General features: G+C 42.1%; 1 protein-coding gene across 1 annotated transcript in view; it reads right to left on the minus strand.

The window, feature by feature from the left end:
* LOC111963499 (beta-glucuronidase) overlaps positions 1-14,390 on the minus strand; it is an 18,684-nt gene extending 4,294 nt beyond the window's left edge. The window contains exons 1-11 of the mRNA XM_023986983.2: positions 14,089-14,390; positions 13,493-13,678; positions 11,691-11,872; positions 11,181-11,323; positions 10,734-10,921; positions 9,319-9,471; positions 8,848-9,026; positions 6,902-7,048; positions 1,713-1,797; positions 885-1,061; positions 395-530 (exon numbers count right to left, since the gene is read on the minus strand). Coding sequence (XP_023842751.1) covers positions 395-530; positions 885-1,061; positions 1,713-1,797; positions 6,902-7,048; positions 8,848-9,026; positions 9,319-9,471; positions 10,734-10,921; positions 11,181-11,323; positions 11,691-11,872; positions 13,493-13,678; positions 14,089-14,301 — 1,789 coding nt within the window. The 5' untranslated portion in view covers positions 14,302-14,390. The remainder of the gene's footprint in view (positions 1-394; positions 531-884; positions 1,062-1,712; positions 1,798-6,901; positions 7,049-8,847; positions 9,027-9,318; positions 9,472-10,733; positions 10,922-11,180; positions 11,324-11,690; positions 11,873-13,492; positions 13,679-14,088) is intronic.
* Positions 14,391-19,004: the final 4,614 nt, after the last annotated feature.

Here is a 19,004-nt window from a genome sequence, read left to right on the forward strand (position 1 = left end):
CCCCCACGACGACTAACTCCGTCTTCATTCAATCCGTATGGTGGAAGTTCATCGCAATACAGTTGAAAAAAAAGTAATTTCCGGTTGAGCCGACATACTGCAATGCAGTTCACCATGAATTTAGTCTCTGCTAACGCTGGAACATTCCCTTTCAATTTAAAAAAAAAATCACGCTATAGCGCTGAACTTCTGCGATACGGATTGAATCGAAGCCCCCCCCCGAGTAAAGAGTCAATATTAGCTAAACAAGCAAAGGCTTGACAACCAGCATGACAACCAGCATGACAACCAGCATGACAACCAGCATGACAACCAGCATGACAACCAGCTTCAATGGGTAGGTTTTTACAAGAACGGTTGTCATAACGACAGGTTTTTAGGAATTCCTCCTTACTTTGTGCCGTCATGAAGTCWGCAAAGTTCCAGATGAGRTCTCCAATGACATACTCCTTCCTCTTCTGGTCAAACACATCGTGGTAGTTTTTTAACACTATTTTCTGGTATTCCTCAGTGAACATCATGGGAGGATCCTGGGAGGGGGGGAAAAAAGACAACCTTTTATTTCCATTGATCACTCAAGCTCAACCACTTAACTTTCAATTCATAGGTTTCAACCAGTGTTCAAGCCTGGGTAGGTGCTTGACAGAGGTCTTTGTTCAAGCCTGGGTAGGTGCTTGACAGAGGTCTATGTTCAAGCACATTTGACACAATGGTATCCAGACTATTGTTCGCCTCAAAAAGAGATCTTGCAATCTTAACAAGCACATGTGTTTGCTTTAAACAATACCTTATGTTATAAAAAAAAGAAAATTCAAAGTCTGTTTCTGTCCTGTAAAGAACATGACACGGAACGTAGAACATTAAAGTAGTTCCGGAACACTCACCGTGTGCAGTCCCGGAACCACATCGGCTCCGTATTCACTCTGGATGATGGGTTTCTGGTACTTCCCGTACCAGTTCTCAAACTGGGTGTTGAGCTGGAAGGGGATGACCTCCAGGTGACCCGGGTCACTGTACCAGGAGAAGTAACTGTTCACACAGATCACATCCACATAGGGAGCCTTGTGGGGGGGGGGGGGAAGCAGTGTTACGGTGTTCCAACTACAACTTCATTGGTATTGAATTGCCCTTGTAAATGTATGGAACGTTACGGTCAGAATTAAAATGGCGCCTATGTATCGACGGTTTTCAACGTGAGAAGAAGAAATAGAACTACTGGTTCAGTGTTGCGGTCCTTGTTACGATATATATATATATATATATATATATCTTCATTGGCATTGAATTGCCATAGTAATGTATGGAATGTTATGGTCATAACTGTGCTTAGTTTAGTCACTGATAAACTATGTCTGGTAAGTCTGAGTGGAACAGACATTCAGTAAAACATTCCTCTTATAGAGTTATCTGCAGCAMGGAGTCACTGTGGCTGCAGAGGCAGACCTCAGTGAGCCAGGATGATTGAATCAGGGCATAGGTATGCTTTAAAAAAAAAAGCTATATTTTGGCAACAAGCACAGTCAAAGGTTCAGTTAGTCTTTCCTCGATTCCTCAGATCCTCTACTTTGAAAAACGTCTTGGAAGAGGTCCACAATTCCCTCTGACCTCATGCAATAAGTTTGGAGAAGGAGAGGAATCGAGGACAAGCAAATTGAGAAAGCCATAGTTCGGTGAATAATCCTTCATAAACATAAGAAACAGTGATGTCTCACCCCCTTGTCCCTGGCGAAGTTACTGGCGGTGATAAACGTGACCGGTCGAGTGGCATCCAGAGATTTGGTATGAGCTATCAGTGTCCTGAAAAAGACAAACAAAAACATTTAGAGAGAGCAATGGTTTCCCTGTTCCAAGATGGGGTAGGGGGTCAGGATACAGATGGACTTCGTGAGGAAGGACCTGGAAGAAGAAAATGAGTCTGGAAGTCTGATACTGCGAGGTTGTCTTTGTTGACTACGATACAAACTCAGTATCACAGTTAGAGGTCGACCGATTAAATCGGAATGGCCGATTTCAAGTTTTCATAATCAGTAATCGGCATTTGTGGACACCGATCATGCCCGATTACATTGCACTCCACGAGGAGACTGCGTGGCAGGCTGACTACCTGTTATGTGAGTGCAGCAAGGAGCCACGGTAAGGTGCAAGCTAGCATTAAACATATAAAAAACAATCAATCTTAACATAATCACTAGTTAACTACACATGGTTGATGATATTACTAGTTTATTTAGCTTGTCCTGCGTAGTATATAATCAATGTGGTGCCTGTTAATTTATCATTGAATCACAGCCTACTTCGCCAAACGGGTGATGATTTAACAAGCGCATTCGCAAAAAAAGCACTGTCGTTGCACCAATGTGTACCTAACCATAAACATCAATGCCTTTCTTAAAATCAATACACAAGTATATATTTTTAAACCTGCATATTTAGTTAATATTGCCTGCTAACATGAATTTCTTTTAACTAGGGAAATTGTGTCACTTCCCTTGCGTTCTGTGCAACAGAGTCAGGGTATATGCAGCAGTTTGGGCCGTCTGGCTCGTTGCGAACTGTGTGTAGACAATTTCTTCCTAACAAAGACAGCCAACTTCGCCAAAACGGGGGGATGATTTAACAAAAGCGCATTTGCGGAAAAAAAAAAATCAATCGTTACACGAATGTACCTAACCATAAACATCAATGCCTTTCTTAAAATCAATACACAGAAGTATATATTATTTTAAACCTGCATGTTTAGTTAAGAAATTCATGTTAGCAGGCAATATTAAACTAGGGAAATTGTGTCACTTCTCTTGCYTTCATTGCACGCAGAGTCAGAGTATATGCAACAGTTTGGGCCCCCTGGCTCGTTGCGAAGTAATTTGCCAGAATTGTACATAATTATGACATAACATTGAAGGTTGTGCAATGTAACAGTWATATTTAGACTTAGTGATGCCATCCATTAGATTAAATAGAGCGGTTCTTTATTTCACTGAAAGAATAAACGTTTTGTTTCCTAAATGATAGTTTCTGGATTTGACCATATTAARGACCTAAGGCTCGTATTTGTGTTATTAAGTCTATGATTTGATAGAGCAGTCTGAGCGGTGGTAYGCAYCAGCAGGCTCGTAAGCATTCATTAAAACAGTACTTTACTGCGTTTGCCAGCAGCTCTTCGCAATGCTTCAAGCCTATCAACTCCTGAGATTAGGCTGGCAATACTATAGTGCCTATAAGAACATCCAATAGTCAAAAAGGTATATGAAATACAAATGTAGAGAGAGAAATAGTCCTATAATTCCTATAATAACTACAACCTAAAACTTCTTACCTGGGAATATTGAAGACTCATGTTAAAAGGAACCACCAGCTTTCATATGTTCTGAGCAAGGAACTTAAACGTTAACTTTTTTTTTTACATGGCACATATTGCACTTTTACTTTCTTCTCCAACACTTTGTTTTTCATTTAAGTTCCTATATATATATATATATATAAAAATCGTCGATTAATCGGCATCAGCTTTTTTTGGTCGTCCAATAATCGGTCGACCTCTACTCACAGTATCAGACTGATACAAACTCAGTCTCACAGTATCAGACTGTCTGTTGACTATGATACATAGTTCAAGTATTGTAATGTCAAGAAACTTTATGGAGGAAATTCCTGCTGTTTGCTTGTCGGTCCTTTCACGTTGATATTTATGGTTAGGTACACATTGGTGCAACGACAATGCTTGTTTTGCGAATGCGCTTGTTTAAATCACCACCGTTTGGCGAAGTAGGCTGTGATTCAATGATAAAGGACACCTACAACTGCTCTTTGAATGGCAGGGTTCACTAGTACTCGGACTGCATTCCACATGACAGCAATCCATTCTACCAGGACATGCTCAGACGCACCCATACACTTCTCTCCCATCTGATGAATAAGCATGCAAAGTACACACCCACTCACATACGTGGGTTTTACAGATGTAAAGTAAATACCAACGCTGCTTGAAATACCTTGGAAATTGTAGCCTTCAAGGTCTTGCCCGGTTCACCCCCCCCTCAAGCAGTACTGAGTAATCCCCAATAAGAACACAGCCTACAATCTTTGGGGCGGCAGGAAGTCTAGTGATTAGAGCGTTGGACTAGTAACCGAAAGGTTGCAAGATCATATTCCCCGGGCTGACAAGGTAAAAACCTGTCACTGACCCTGAACAAGGCAGTGTTCCAAGGCACTCCCAGGCCGTCATTGAAAATAAGAATTTGTTCTTAACTGACTTGCCTAGTTAATAAAGGTCAAAATCTGTTATGATCTGTTTCCCTTCCTCTATGACGTAATGCTAGATAGTCCTCCAATAAAAACAAAACCTACAATCTCTGTTATGCTGTTCCCCTTCCTCTATGACGTCACCGTTATAGTTTTTGCCGATTGTTTACACACTGAAAGTGAATGCTTAGACAAAAGCATGAAGACTTTTGTAACCATGCCTTAAAAACAAGTCATCAAAACTACAAACATTTTCTGCAACACACTACACACCGTTTCTTACATTAGACACTTCGTTCAAGAATTAAATCTCTTGCAATCATTGATAAAACACTTCTATTCAAAATGCAAAACATACCTGAACTTGGCAACACCCACACACAAAAACACTTCTACAGTATTTGAACACCAATTAGTCTGAGCCTCACCACTACAAATAGACCTCAGGTAAGCTCACCTCGAGTCAGAGAGTCCAGCCCAACCTGAGTCCAGCCCAACCTGAGTCGCTACACGGTAGCATCCATAATACAGACATTTAGACTGGAGAACAGGAACTTCAACGTTCTACACTAGACTGTACCTATGGAATTGTTGCACGTCATTCTGCATCACAGTACAATGTAGTCCTACAATATTAGGTCTACGCTCCTCAGTGAACAAAACAAATAGGTATAGTACTGTGAAGTACATTGTCATACAGTTGTGATGTTACTGTGTACAGTATGTAAAGAAGAACCAAGCCAATGACATCATATTCTTGCATTTTTCTACAGAACTCCCAGACGACCTCCTGAGGGTGGAAGGAAACGTCTGTTTCACCCATGAACAGGAACTGGCCGTTGTCAATCTAGTGTTGGCAAACACCACCATCATACATCAACTACCAGAGCAAATCAGCGCAGATCACACAACATCCCATAATAATCAACCGTGTCAGTATGTTGACCCTCTGCCACATCTTGCGTCAACACCAACTTACAATGAAGCAGCTGAACAGGGTTCCATTTGAGAGGAACAGCGTTAGAGTCAAAGATCTTCGCTATGACGACGTGCACTATGTAAGTGTCACTGTACTACACTGTAATGGCAGTAGATTGTGTCCTACTGGCACTGCATAGATACATTCACTAAGCAGTATGTGACCTGGCAGGGGGAGCGGGGGGGTTGTTGTTCTGTGGGGGCACCTGCCTTGTAGCTTTGTAGTTTTGACTGAATGCGTCGGACCCCAATGCTATAGGATAAAAGAGCCGTAGTGAATGTCCCTGGGCAGCGGCGGGGGGAAATATCACCTTGTGTGACACCATTAGTCTGCAAGGAGTTCCCATCACCATGGCACCCTGGGTCCCACCTATACTGCTCACTGTTCATATGTCTGGATTGCACTACATAATGCAGCTGTACAGGACGGACCGGCAAGCGCCGGTTTGGTTGTCATCTGGGATAATGTTAGTTTCATAACCGGGCTTTGCTGGTCAGGGACTGGTTCACCAACCACATTACAGTCCACAGTTGTATACTTGGCCCCCTTACTCCCCATTTTATCAATCCGATTGAAGAATGATTTGTCTTGGCGTTTGGAAAGTGTATGCCGCCCACACACATGACCGCCTGCCTCATCTGCAAGCAATGGGAAGAGGCATGCAGAGAACATTGGATGGATCCAGTCCAGGGTTGGATACAAGGCGATATCTTCCCCGTGCCTAGCCAGGATGACATGGCTTGTGATGTGGATGAGGTGGTGTTGCCAGACCCTAACAGAAGACGGGATCCATAAACCACCCACCCCACCCATACAATTTAAAAATCATTGCACTGTATTTCTTTTTGTTTCCATGAGTTTACAGTAACATATTGATTACTGTGTACTGTATTCTACCTTACTTTGTGTTTTTGTTGTTGTTCGTATAAACGTGCAATTGGCAAAAATAATAGTCGTACATTATTTCTTCTGAAAGCCTTTCTATGTTTGTGTTCATTGAAATGTGAGTGTAGATGTCACTCACTGGACATCTTTCACAGAAGCCTGTATGAGAAGGTTTACAAAGTACTAAAGACAGCAGTGTGTTGTATAAAGTACATCAGTGTGTTGCTGCTATGAAAGAGTAATTCAAAATTGGTGCATGTGTTATTTTGTTGCAAAAATGCCATTTTGAAAAAGGATTGTTTTAATTGCAGAGTTTCATTTTGACAGACGTGTGTTTTGACATAGAAATGTGTGTTTTGACAGAAGTGTTGTCTTATTTGGCTTGTGTGTAGAGTTTTGACACAATGAGCCAAATTCTGCATAAGTGTGTAAGCAACCGCAACAAACTAATGTTCCGTTTCCTTTCCTCTATGAGGTCACCATTACTGCTCCGTTTCCTTTCCTCTATGAGGTCACCANTCCTTTCCTCTATGAGGTCACCATTACTGCTCCGTTTCCTTTCCTCTATGAGGTCACCATACTGCTCCGTTTCCTTTCCTCTATGAGGTCACCATACTGCTCCATTTCCCTTCCTTTATGACATCACCAATAACACGTTCATGTGAGAAGCGGAAGTTCGTTTTTAACTGACAATCTGTTCACTACAACATCACTCCATCATAATGTCAATGTGCATTTTAAAATAACAAGGACCCACATTCACGGAAAGTGAATGAATGCTAAACGTTCTCTTACTTGAAATATAATCCGGCAGGGGGCATCTCAGCGGCCGGCTCATTGGCTACAGACCACATGACCACGGAGGCGTGATTCTTGTCCCTTCTCACCAGTTCGTCCATGACCGCCAGGTGATGAGACAGGGAGGCGTTCCCAAAACTACGGCTGGGGGATGAGAGAGAGGACAGGGTTAATGGCTGTCCCGGAGACACAGAAGACCTGACACTAGATTCTATCCATGATGTAAAGCCTGAGCATTGATATTATATATTGCTCTGTTTTATGTGGTATATAAACTTAACCGGCCATTAACAACTGAGGAGTTAATGGTAAAGACATGCACGCAAGCTTTAAAAAAAWGTGTTTTTAAAAATGTCTGGCACGCAGTTCCGTGTGAAAAACAAGTTCTCTTCAAAAATGTTACACCAGGGGTGTATTCATTACAGAAACAGTTTACAAACCAAATGAAAGCAAACAGAGGAAAAACAAGCGTTTTTAAAATTGGACAAATTCAGGTATGCCCCTCCCCGTATCATTCCATTTGCTTCCGTTTAAGAAATGTTTTTCTAAATAAATCGTCTGAATGAATATATCCCTGGGGAACGTGTAACTTTTGACKCTTTAGAGGTCACAGAAACTGTCAACATAGCAATGCGCAAAAAATAAATAAATAAAAATAATCGAAGGTAATCCGCCTAAATGATTACCGCCCGTAGCACTCACGTCAGTAGCCAAGACGTGCTTTGAAAGGCTGGTCATGGCTCACATCAGCACCATCATGCTGGAAACCTTACACCCACTGCAATCCGCATACCGCCACAACAGATCCACATATGACGCAATGTCTATTGTACTCCACACCGTCRTTTCACACCCGAACAAAAGGAACACCTATGTGAGAATGCTGTTCATTGACTACAGTTCAGCGTTCAACACCATAGTGCCAATGAAGCTCGTCACTAAGCTAAGGACCCTGGGACTAAACACCTCCCTCTGCAACTGGATCCTGGACTTCACCCACAACTGCGTGGCCAAGCACGACTCCAACACCATCCTTACGTTTGCTGACAACACAAGTAGTAAGCCTGATCACCGACAACAATGAGACCTGGTTGTGTGGTGCCAGGACAACAACCGCTCCCTCAATGTGAGCAAGACAAAAGGAGCTGATCGTGGACTACAGGAAAACATTAACGTCGAAGGGGCTGTAGTGGAGCGGGTCAAGAGTTTCAAGTTCCTTGGTGTCCACATCAAACTATCATGGTCCAAACACACCAAGACAGTTGTGAAGAGGCCACGACAACACCTTTTCCCCCTCAGGAGACTGAAAAGATTTGGCATGGGTCCCCAGATCCTCAAAAAGTTCTACAGCTGCACCATCGAGAGCATCCTGACTGGTTGCATCACGCTTGGTATGGAAACTGCTCAGCATCTGACTGTAAGGRGTTACAGAAGGTAGTGCGTACGGCCCAGTACATCARTGGGGCCAAGCTTCCTGCCATCCAGGACCTCTATACCAGGCGGTGTCAGAGGAAGTCCCAGTTACCCAAGTCATACACTGTTCTCTCTGCTACCGCACGGCAATCGGTACCGGAGCGCCAAGTCTAGGACCAAAAGGCACCTGAACAACCAAGCCATAAGAATGCTGAACAATTAATCTAATGGACACCCGCTCCTTTGTTTTTACACTGCTGCTACTCGCTGTTTATTATCTATGCATAGTCACTTTATAAATTACCAGGACTAATTCTGCACATTGACTCGGTACCCCCTGTACATAGCCTCGTTATTGTTATGTAATTTTCTTGATACGTAGATTTTTTTTACTTTAGTTTATTTTGTAAATATTTTCTTAACTCTATTTCTTGAACTGCATTGTTGGTTAAGGGCTTGTAAGTAAGCATTTCACAGTAAGGTCTACACCGGTTGTATTCGGAGCATGTGACAAATACAATATAACTTACATGTCTTTGATGCCCACCCCGGGACACTCGTCAATGACCACAATGCCATGGCGGTCTGCCATCTGCAGGATCTCCTCAGCGTAAGGGTAGTGACTGGTCCTGAACGAGTTGGCCCCTAGCCACTTCAACAGGTTAAAATCCTTCACAATCAGAGGCCAGTCCAGGCCCTTCCCTCTGATCTGACACAGACACAGACATAGAAAGCAGGGGGAAACAGTTAGAGACCCATTTAATAGACTTAAGAGACCTAATTCCATTGACCCTTTAAATAATTCCAAAACGCATGACAGAACTGAAGTTAGTTTGTTAAAAACCACAGAAACCGATAACTTCTAAATGAMCGTCAACATTCATTACTTCTATATCTTTGCAAATATGGAATGCAACTAAACACCTGCAGGACGGACACCAGTTCTACACGCAAAACTGACAGTGTTTTGCTGTCCTCTAGTGGTACTACTCYGTACTCACATCAGCATCCTCATGTTTGTTGACTCCGTGGAAATAGAAGGGTTTGTTGTTGATGAGGAACTGTGTGTTGGTGACCTGCACAGTGCGGATTCCCACAGGSAGAGCATAAACATCCTCGCAGACACAACCCTCGCTAGCTGTCGTCATGTGAACCTGGAAACAATTGAGATGAGGTGGAATGTTCAGAATGTAGCAGATAGAAATGGAAAGAGTAGAGCTGACAATGACAAATCTGCACGACAGATAGAAATATACAGCCTAGAAAATATGATTCTGAACATTCTATAATGTTGCATTACATTCTGTAATGAACAGGCCCTAGCCAGGAGGATTGTTCCAGTCAAGAGTCTTTCCATTAACACAGGYAGTAGGGACGGTGTGATGCTGAGTTGTCAAACTAAGGCGATGTTCATGGTAGCGTTGACTCATCACACGGAAAAGGGTAATGCACGAGAACAAACCAGTTAATATTTAGCAAGTGCTTTTATTTCTCTAGATAACGTACACTGAACAAAAATATAAAAACGCAACAATTTCAATGATTTCATAAGGAAATCAGTCAATTTAAATAAATWKATTAGGCCCTAATCTATGGATTTCACATGATGGGCAAGGGGGGCAGCCATTGGGTGGGCCTTGAGAGGGCATAGGCCCACCTACTGGGGAGCCGGGCCCAGCCAATCAGAATAAGTTCTCCCCACAAAAGYGATTTATTACAGACTGAAATACTCAGTTTCATCAGCTGTGCGGGTGGCAGGTCTCAGARGATCCCGCAGGTGAAGAAGCCGGATGTGGAGGTCCTGGGCTGGTGTGGATACACGTGGTCTGCGGTTGTGAAGCCGGTTGGACATACTGCCAAATTCTCTAAAACAACGATGGTGGCGGCTTATGGTAGAGAGAAATTAACCTTCTCTGGCAACAGCTCAGGTGGACATTCCTGCAGTCAGCATGCCAATTGCACGCTTTCTCAAGACATCTGTGGCATTGTGTTGTGTGTCAAAAGTGCACATTTTAGAGTGACCTTTCATTGTCCCCAGCACAAGGTGCACCTGTGTAATGACCATGCTGTTTAATCAGCTTCTTGATATTCCACACCTGTCAGGTGGATGGATTATCTTGGCAAAGGAAATGCTCACTAATAGGGAAGTAAACAAATTTGTGCACAACATTTGAGAAATAATATTTTTTGTAGGTCTGGAAAATTTCTGGGATCTTTAAATTCAGCTCATGAAACATGGGACCAACACTTTACATGTTGCGTTTATATTTTTGTTGCGTTTATATTTTTGTTCAGTATAATTAAAATGTCATGTAGTTCATACATTTGATAAAAAGTTAAATTAAAAACCAAACACTAAAAAGGAACAGACAGTGGATCATCTAAGCCTAGCAACTAGGAACATAACCCATCTTACCTCCATAGAATACAGATAACCTGGGCTCTCATGCATTAGATACGGCCACCACAGGCTGACGTCCGTCACGTTGAGGACCCCAGACGGTCCAGTGGAGGAGGCCACAGAGTGGCCATCTTTGTCCGAGAGGGTCACCTTCAGCGTGGAATTGGGACTGCCCAGCACYGACACCTGGTAACTGATGAGCCCTACACCAAAAGGGCAGAACAGGAGAGACCAACACCTTAGTACACTTGTGCCATTTTTCACACTATTCCATAGATACTGGAATCATGCAGAAAAGGACAATGTGAAAAGMAACTAGCCAAGTCAGCACAGTGTGGTTTTGGTCGGCACGATAGTGTAAACAGGGTATGSATAAACTGGGGAATGAAAAGACCTAAACTACCACTCGAGCAGATGAGTGGATGAGAAGTGGATGAGAATCTTTGTTGTTGTTGCACTCACCAATGTTGTCAGCAAAGGTGGTCAGCACTGTGATGTCATCAACATGCACCTTAGGAGTGGTATACAGTAGAACAGGACGATGCAAACCAGCATAGTTGAAGAAGTCAAAGTTTGTGTTTTGTACAACATAGTTGGCAGGATACCTGTAGACAATATATAGACAACATAGTTGGCAGGATACCTGTAGACAATATATAGACAACATAGTTGGCAGGATACCTGTAGACAATATATAGACACAATATAGTCAGCAGGATACCTGTAGACTATATATAGACTTACATTTGTATTCCGAAATTTTATTTTTATATATACCCCCCCCCCCCTCAAAACCATCAGGAAATGCTTACTTAGCCTCAACCGTTCTAGGTTTGATCTCCAGAACATCTAAAATGAGTGTCTTACAATGTGAGATTCCTCCTAATTAATGTTTTTTTTTGCATAAAATTAACACATTTTAATATATTTTACATTGAAATGAAGTCAAATGTGTTGGGGTCATCAGTTCACCTGGTGGGGTCGTCAATATGTTGAATGGTTCCCGGGGGCAACGTCTCGAGTGTCAGGGTGTTGTTCACAGCTATGGTGATCCTACAGGCCACACCTGGGGCCTTACGGAGGACATCACCCAGCTCAGTCTCGAAGGGAAGATGGCCGCCCTCGTGCTCTGTCATTTTGATTCCATTCACCCACTGGCAGGGAATGGAAAAAAAAAAAAAGTGTGAGAGAAATATAGGACTGTTATTTCTATGAGTGACACACAGTTGAAGTCGGAAGTTTACATACACCTTAGCCAAATACATTTGAACTCAGTTTCACAATTCCTGACATTTAATCCTAGTAAAAATTCCCTGTCTTAGGTCAGTGAGGATCGCCACTTTATTTTAAGAATGTGAAATGTCAGAATAATAGMYGAGAAAATGATTTATTTCAGCTTTTATTTCTTTCATCACATTCCCAGCGGGTCAGAAGTTTACATACACTKAAATAGTATTCTGTAGCATTGCCTTTAAATTGTTTAACTTTGGTCAAACGTTCCGGGTAGCCTTCCACAAGCTTCCGACAATGAGTTGTGTGAATTTTGGCCCATTCTTCCTGACAGAGCTGGTGTAACTGAGTCAGGTTTGTAGGCCTCCTTGCACGCACATGCTTTTTCAGTTCTACCCACACATTTTCTATAGGATTGAGGTCAGGGCTTTGTGATGGCCACMCCAATACCTTGACTTTGTTGTCCTTAAGCCATTTTGCCACAACTTTGGAAGTATGCTTTGGGTCATTGTCCATTAAGAAGACCCATTTGCAACCAAGCTTTAACTTCCTGACTAATGTCTTGAGAAGTTGCTTCAAAATATCCACATAATTTTCCTCCCTCATGTGCCATCTATTTTGTGAAGTGCACCAGTCCCTCATGCAGCAAAGCACCGCCACAACATGATGCTGCCACCCCTGTGCTACCGGTTTAGGATGGTGTTCTTCGGCTTGCAAGCCTCCCCCTTTTTCCTCAAACATAACGATGGTCATTATGGCCAAACAGTTCTAATTTTGTGTCATCAGACCAGAGAGCATTTCTCTAAAAAGTACAATCTTTGTACCCATGTGCAGTTACAAATCGATAGTCTGTTTTTTATTTTTTTTATGGTGGTGGTTTTGGAGCAGTGGCTTCTTCCTTGCTGAGCGGCCTTTCAGGTTATGTCGATATAGGACTCTATTACCTGTGGATATAGATACTTTTGTACCGGTTTCCTCCAGCATCTTCACAAGGTCCTTTGCTGTTGTTCTGGGATTCATTTGCACTTTTCGCACCAAAGTACGTTCATCTCTAGGAGACAGAACACGTCTCCTTCCTTCCCTCCAATTGACTCAAATTATGTCAATTAGCCTATCAGAAGCTTCTAAAGCCATGACATCATTTTCTGGAATTTTCCAAGCTGTTTAAAGGCACAGTTAACTTAGTTTATGTAAACTTCAGACCCACTGGAATTGTGAAACAGTGAATTATATGTGAAATAATCTGTCTGTAAACAATTGTTGGAAAAATGACTTGTGTCATGCACAAAGTAGATGCCCTAACCGACTTCCCAATACTATAGTTTCTTAACAAGAAATTTGTGGAGTGGTTGAAAAACGAGTTTTAATGACTCCAACCTAAGTGTATGTAAACTTCTGACTTTTATCTATCCACACACACACGGAGGGGTGTACATTGCAGATGAACTCACGTAAGAGGCTGTGGAGTTACAGCTTTCACACAAGTGATACAGAATGTCAACTGGAGCTGAAAACAAATGGTAGAAGATTTATGAAATACTCACGACCACTGAGTAGTAGTGTGCACTCCCGACCCTCAGCACGACTCTGGTTCCCTCATCAGACACCCATCGTGAGGGTACCAACACCTCTCTCTCATACCACACCCAGCCAATGAAATCCCTCAGCCCTGGATCCTGGGTGATGTCGTTGTAGCTGGCAGGCACTGGCATGTCAATCACTGGACCGGTCTAGACAAACAGATAAAAATAGAGGAAAAAAAAAGGGAAGAATGAATAAGAACAAATGTTTACAATCTTTGACTTGAATTATCATTAAGACAGTTTACACAAAGTATTAGCTAAAATACATGCAAAGACTTGGCGAAACAAACATTTTTAGTTGGTTTGAAGTTTCAACATAGACTACCGATAAACTTTTTTTTTTTGCAGACTAGATATTGGATAATCATTTTGTTTCCAGACTAGCCTGTCAAAGTTCCCCAAACAGACCACGCATTAAAAGGTAAGTTATAGTGGCAGATTCCTGTTTGTTCAGAATAGTTCTCGTAGTCCACATATTATTGGCGACTATTTTATGACACAATATCCACGTTACAAAGTTAATATGGTTTATTAAACAATGGATGTTCTCTGTTTACCTCTGCAAGGCGACTTTTGTACCAAGCCTGTTCAAAGCCCAAGTTCCTGTTATGGGAGACGTCGGCTCTGAAGTCCCACAGCCCATTCAGCTCCTTGATCTCCCGCGACGACGACTCTCGGGGGAAGAGCATTCCACGGTCCTGAAGATGAGCGACATCCCATACTGCAGATAGGAACACTAAATAGTTTACTAGCCTTCCAAAAGGCTCCATTTTCACAGTTCACGCATTAGCTAACAACAAACGTATTTGGCTTGCAGAAGTTAGTCACATGACCACTTTTAAAGTAAATTTTCTTCTTCTGTGGGTTTTATGGCGGACTACAACCCATAAAGGTGTATTGCCGCCACCAGCTGGATGGTTTAAAAAAAATCAAAAATAAATCCATAAGTAATAGTGAAACTAACTTAATAAATCCTAATAAAAATAGTACATTGCCAAAACTAACAAAACTCCCACTTCCTTCCTTTTAATTCTCCATATTTCCCTTCTCAGGCTTGAGGACCTGAGAGGGGTGGTACGGCTTGTGCCAATATTCTATGTAACTCCTTCGCTGAGAAATCTTTCAGCCTTGGGAACCGCTCCGCGGCATCCACTATGTTTTCTATCTTCCTGGACCTTCTCTCCACCTTGGCAGTGCCATTAATTACCACAGCTATAAAAGCCACAAAATCCACCTCCTTAACCTTTAAAATGTCCGGATCCTGCTGGTGAAAGGCAACCCCTGCATCCTGCAGTGTAGGCCTATCCACTAAAATGGACTCTTCTGATGCACCATTCAAACCCTCAACCATTTTAACAGCTGCTGCTTATGAAATGTTCTGTACAGCCCTGACTTTGTCCAAATTATCTTTCATCATTGCCGGGCATTCGAAAGAGGTGGCTTCATGGTTCCCACCGCAATGGCAACGTGTCACATGTTCATCACTTTTACAACACATKATATGACTTTTTCCACATCTCGGCTTCTCCCTTCTGCAAACTCTTGCTACATGACCAAAAGATTTGCAATGATCCCACTGCATTGGTCTTGGGATAAAAGCTCTGACTCTATATATCCTAACTGCACTTCTTTTATCTTCATTTAACTAGGCAAGTCAGTTAAGAACAAATGACTATTTTCAATGAAGGCCTAGGGGGTTAACTGCCTTGTTCAGAAGCAGAACGACAGATTTTTACCTTGTCAGCTCAGGGATTCAAGCTTGCGCAAACCTTTCGGTTACTAGTCCAACACTATAACCACTAGGTTACCTACTGCCTCCACACTCTAACCACTAGGTTACCTACTGCCTCTACACTCTAACCACTAGGTTACCTACTGCCTCTACACTATAACCACTAGGCTACTTGCCGCCTACTTGAGTAGGGAGGACACATATCAAAAAACCCAAAAACAGAAAAACTCTCCACTGTTTCTTCATTCACCACTGGTTCCTAGGAGACACGACACTTCAAACGTATCAAATCGGGTGAGAAGCAACACAGTTTCTTCTATTCCTCAGAAGCACAAAAAAAATCTAAACAAGCCCGCCTCACAACCTTCACTCTTCCCAGCACTCTTTCACCAGTTTGGATATCTCAAATGGATTGGTCATTTATTTCCCATTGTATTTTTCTATGCATTAATGCACAGGAAGAAGAATGTTTTTGTAAAATTCCTATGCACCAACAAAAATGTAATGCTTAGCCCTGGCCACTAGGTGGAGCCTAACACAAGAAATGTACGTGTGCAAAAACCGTGCAAACCTCTCCAAGCAGAAAGGTGTATATTAATAATGATTTGTGCCTGCGGTTCACTGCCATTGGTTGGGATTGGAAACATCATGGATCTGATTTCACTAAACTTAATGAGTGTAGGCTACTCTAACGTAAACAACCTGAACCATGGCCCAACAACTTAATTTGGATGAACCCCAACTAATTCATGTAACTATCTAGACCAGGGTTACTCGGTACTATTTGAGAAGGTCCGGACACACATTTCCTAGGTGGTAAATGTCCGGATAGATATGGTCATTTATTGGCGTAGTCGCGACTCATGCGAGCCCAAACTGTTCACAACCCCTCTTGTTGATGTAGAGAACATTTAGCAATTTTAAATCAAATTTCCCTAAATTCTACACATTTTGCATGACAGAGATGTTGTTTGCGGTTTTAAAGCTCATTTTCCATGTCTTGTGTGATACCAGGGGCTAATATGATACCAACCAAACCCCCCCCCCCCCCACCCCCCGCGCCCAATTAAAAAACAAATATATATTGTAGTCTCGACTTTGTTTGTAGTATTGACCCCGTTCTGGTTGAGTATGGGGGATCCAGACCATGTCCTGCAGTATTCAGTTGCAATCGTTTATACTCTGCTTGCCTAGGGGCCAGATGGCGTGGTACAAAGCGAGAGGGCTCGAACTGGGGACAGATGTCAGTTCAATGTCTAGTTTTGGATGAGATGTTAACGAACGTGAAATCAAGATGAAATCAACAAAACATGTCACCATGCCACTGGATTGGATTTAGGTTAAAAGTTGGGTGAAACAAATACAAAAGTCCCTTACATTGATGACATTTTTCAACATCCAACCAGTTTTCCCACGTTGATTACAACATCCTCACACACGTTTTTTGTTGTTGAAATGACGTGGAAACAACATTGATTCAACCAGTTTTTTGTCCAGTTGGCTGAGGTTTGGGCCTTGCCAAGTAAATACTCTGCAGAAATAGGCTACATCAACTGTCTTTTAATTGAAAGCTCCTTGACGATACTAATCAAAAAGTCCATCAACGATTATCATCCTGAACTTCTCATCAGACTGAGACGTTTAATCAATAGTCAACCACCCAGATGGCGCTATTGATCAATAATAAGTGGTGTACAATCTAGCCTTTCAGAGCATATAATGAGAGCATAGCATGTATAGTATAGTGATGGACAGAGYACAGCATGCTCCTTGTTGTACCATGTTGTAAGATCTCATGTCATGTCCAATGAGAGAGAGGATCTGTCTGTCTCGTATCCAATGAGCGAGAGGATCCTCGGGCTAAGAGATCACAGCCTATGGAGAGAGATTCCCTGTGAGGTCATAGAGGTATTGTCGGAACTAGAAGCACAAGCATTTCGCGACACTCGCATTAACATCTGCTAACCATGTGTATGTGACAAATAAKATTTGATTTGATTTGATTTGATACCATAGCCTTGTCTCTGAGACATCATGTTAAATAAAGAATCCAAKTTAAATGAGTGTTTATGTTATTGCTGAGTTTTAAGTTAATTTCCTGTCTGAGTCTAGTTCCTCATTCATTTTTTTTTTCTTTCTGAATGAAATTTGTTTATTAGAAAAAATGGGCAAGTGAAGGTCCCAGGCCTGTGTCATTTGGGATGTCATTCAATGCTGAGCCAGTATCCATCCATGTTTTATTCATATACCCATCCATGGTCCATGCCGTACAGTATAAACATAGTAAAGAAGGTTCTAGTTTATAGAGGTAGTATGAAACTTTTGGATATGAGGCATTTAACTAGGTTGTTTCATCCCCCCCTTTAGGCGACTTTCCCAATGTTGGTGCAGAACCGCACTTGGGTCCTAGAGGGACACACAGAGCCCTTTATATAATCCACATGCGTCATTCGTATGTTTATTCCACTATAAATAATGAGAATCACTAAGTTTAGGCTATATATTAATTATGCTACGCATGGTTCCAGTGTGTGTGTGTGTGTGTTAGTGTGTGCATGTTCAGCGGTTCGATGACTCGATGGATTGTTCTAAGGTTCAGCTGGGGTGTATTCATTAGTCGGATTCTGTTGAAAAACATTTAATCTGTTGCAAAATGTTTTGCAACTGAACTCGTTTACTCCACACGGGAAATGTTTTGCAATGAAAACAAGAGTTTCTATTGGAGAAATTCAGGTAGGTCCCTCCCGCTTCGTTCCGTTTGCTTCCGTTTGGTTCCTCGAGTAAAAGGTAAACGTTTTGCAACAGACCAAACGTTTTGCAACAGAATTCGACTAATACATACACCCCTGGTCTCATTAAGATGAAAGAGAAACAGAATTGACCCTCTGATCTCTGGTCTCATTAAGATGAAAGAGAAACTAAATTGACCCTCTGACCTCTGAACTGTTGCAATTAACAGAAACCTCAGCTCTTACCTGGCACCAGAGCTACAGCACTACAGGCTCCCGAGTGGTGCAGCTGTCTAAGGCACTGCATCTCAGTGCTAGAGGCATCACTACTGACACCCTGGTTTGATTCCAGGCTGTATCACAACCGGCCGTGATTGGGAGTCCCACAGGGCGGCGCGCAATTGGCCCAGCGTCGTCTGGGTTTGGCCGGTGTAGGCCGTCATTGTATATAAGAATTTATTCTTAACTGACTTGCCTAGTTAAATAAAAAATAAATAAAAAAACAGGCTGAGCATAGGGATACAGACCTTCATTGTAACTTAATATTTGCTATGCAGGGCATCTTTCCGCTGTTAGGGGATGAATTTGAGTTAAGACAGGGGTCAGAACAGAAAAGTTAAATTAAATGTAAAATAGTTTAATTCCCAATTTTCWGTTATTTATATATAATGTCCATGTGGCACTACGGCCCTGAGCACAACAATCACGTTGTTTCTGTTTAGAGGAGCAACACTCAGTAACCCATTTCTGCTGCATCGTGTTTTTACTTTGAATAAAACGTTTTTTTTTTTTAGGGAATCCTCAAATTGTGCTCATGCTTTTATAAGAGATCACAGCCTATGGAGTGAGATTCCCTGTGAGGTCATAGAGGTATAGACATACCATAGCCTTGTCTCTGAGACATCATGTAAATAAAGAATCCAACTTAAATGAGTGTTTATGTTATTGCTGAGTTTTAAGTTAATTTCCTGTCTGAGTCTAGTTCCTCATTCATTTCTTTTTCTTTCTGAAT

This window comes from Salvelinus sp. IW2-2015, linkage group LG4q.2 (genome assembly GCF_002910315.2).
Source record: "Salvelinus sp. IW2-2015 linkage group LG4q.2, ASM291031v2, whole genome shotgun sequence".
Taxonomy (NCBI): Eukaryota; Metazoa; Chordata; class Actinopteri; order Salmoniformes; family Salmonidae; genus Salvelinus; species Salvelinus sp. IW2-2015.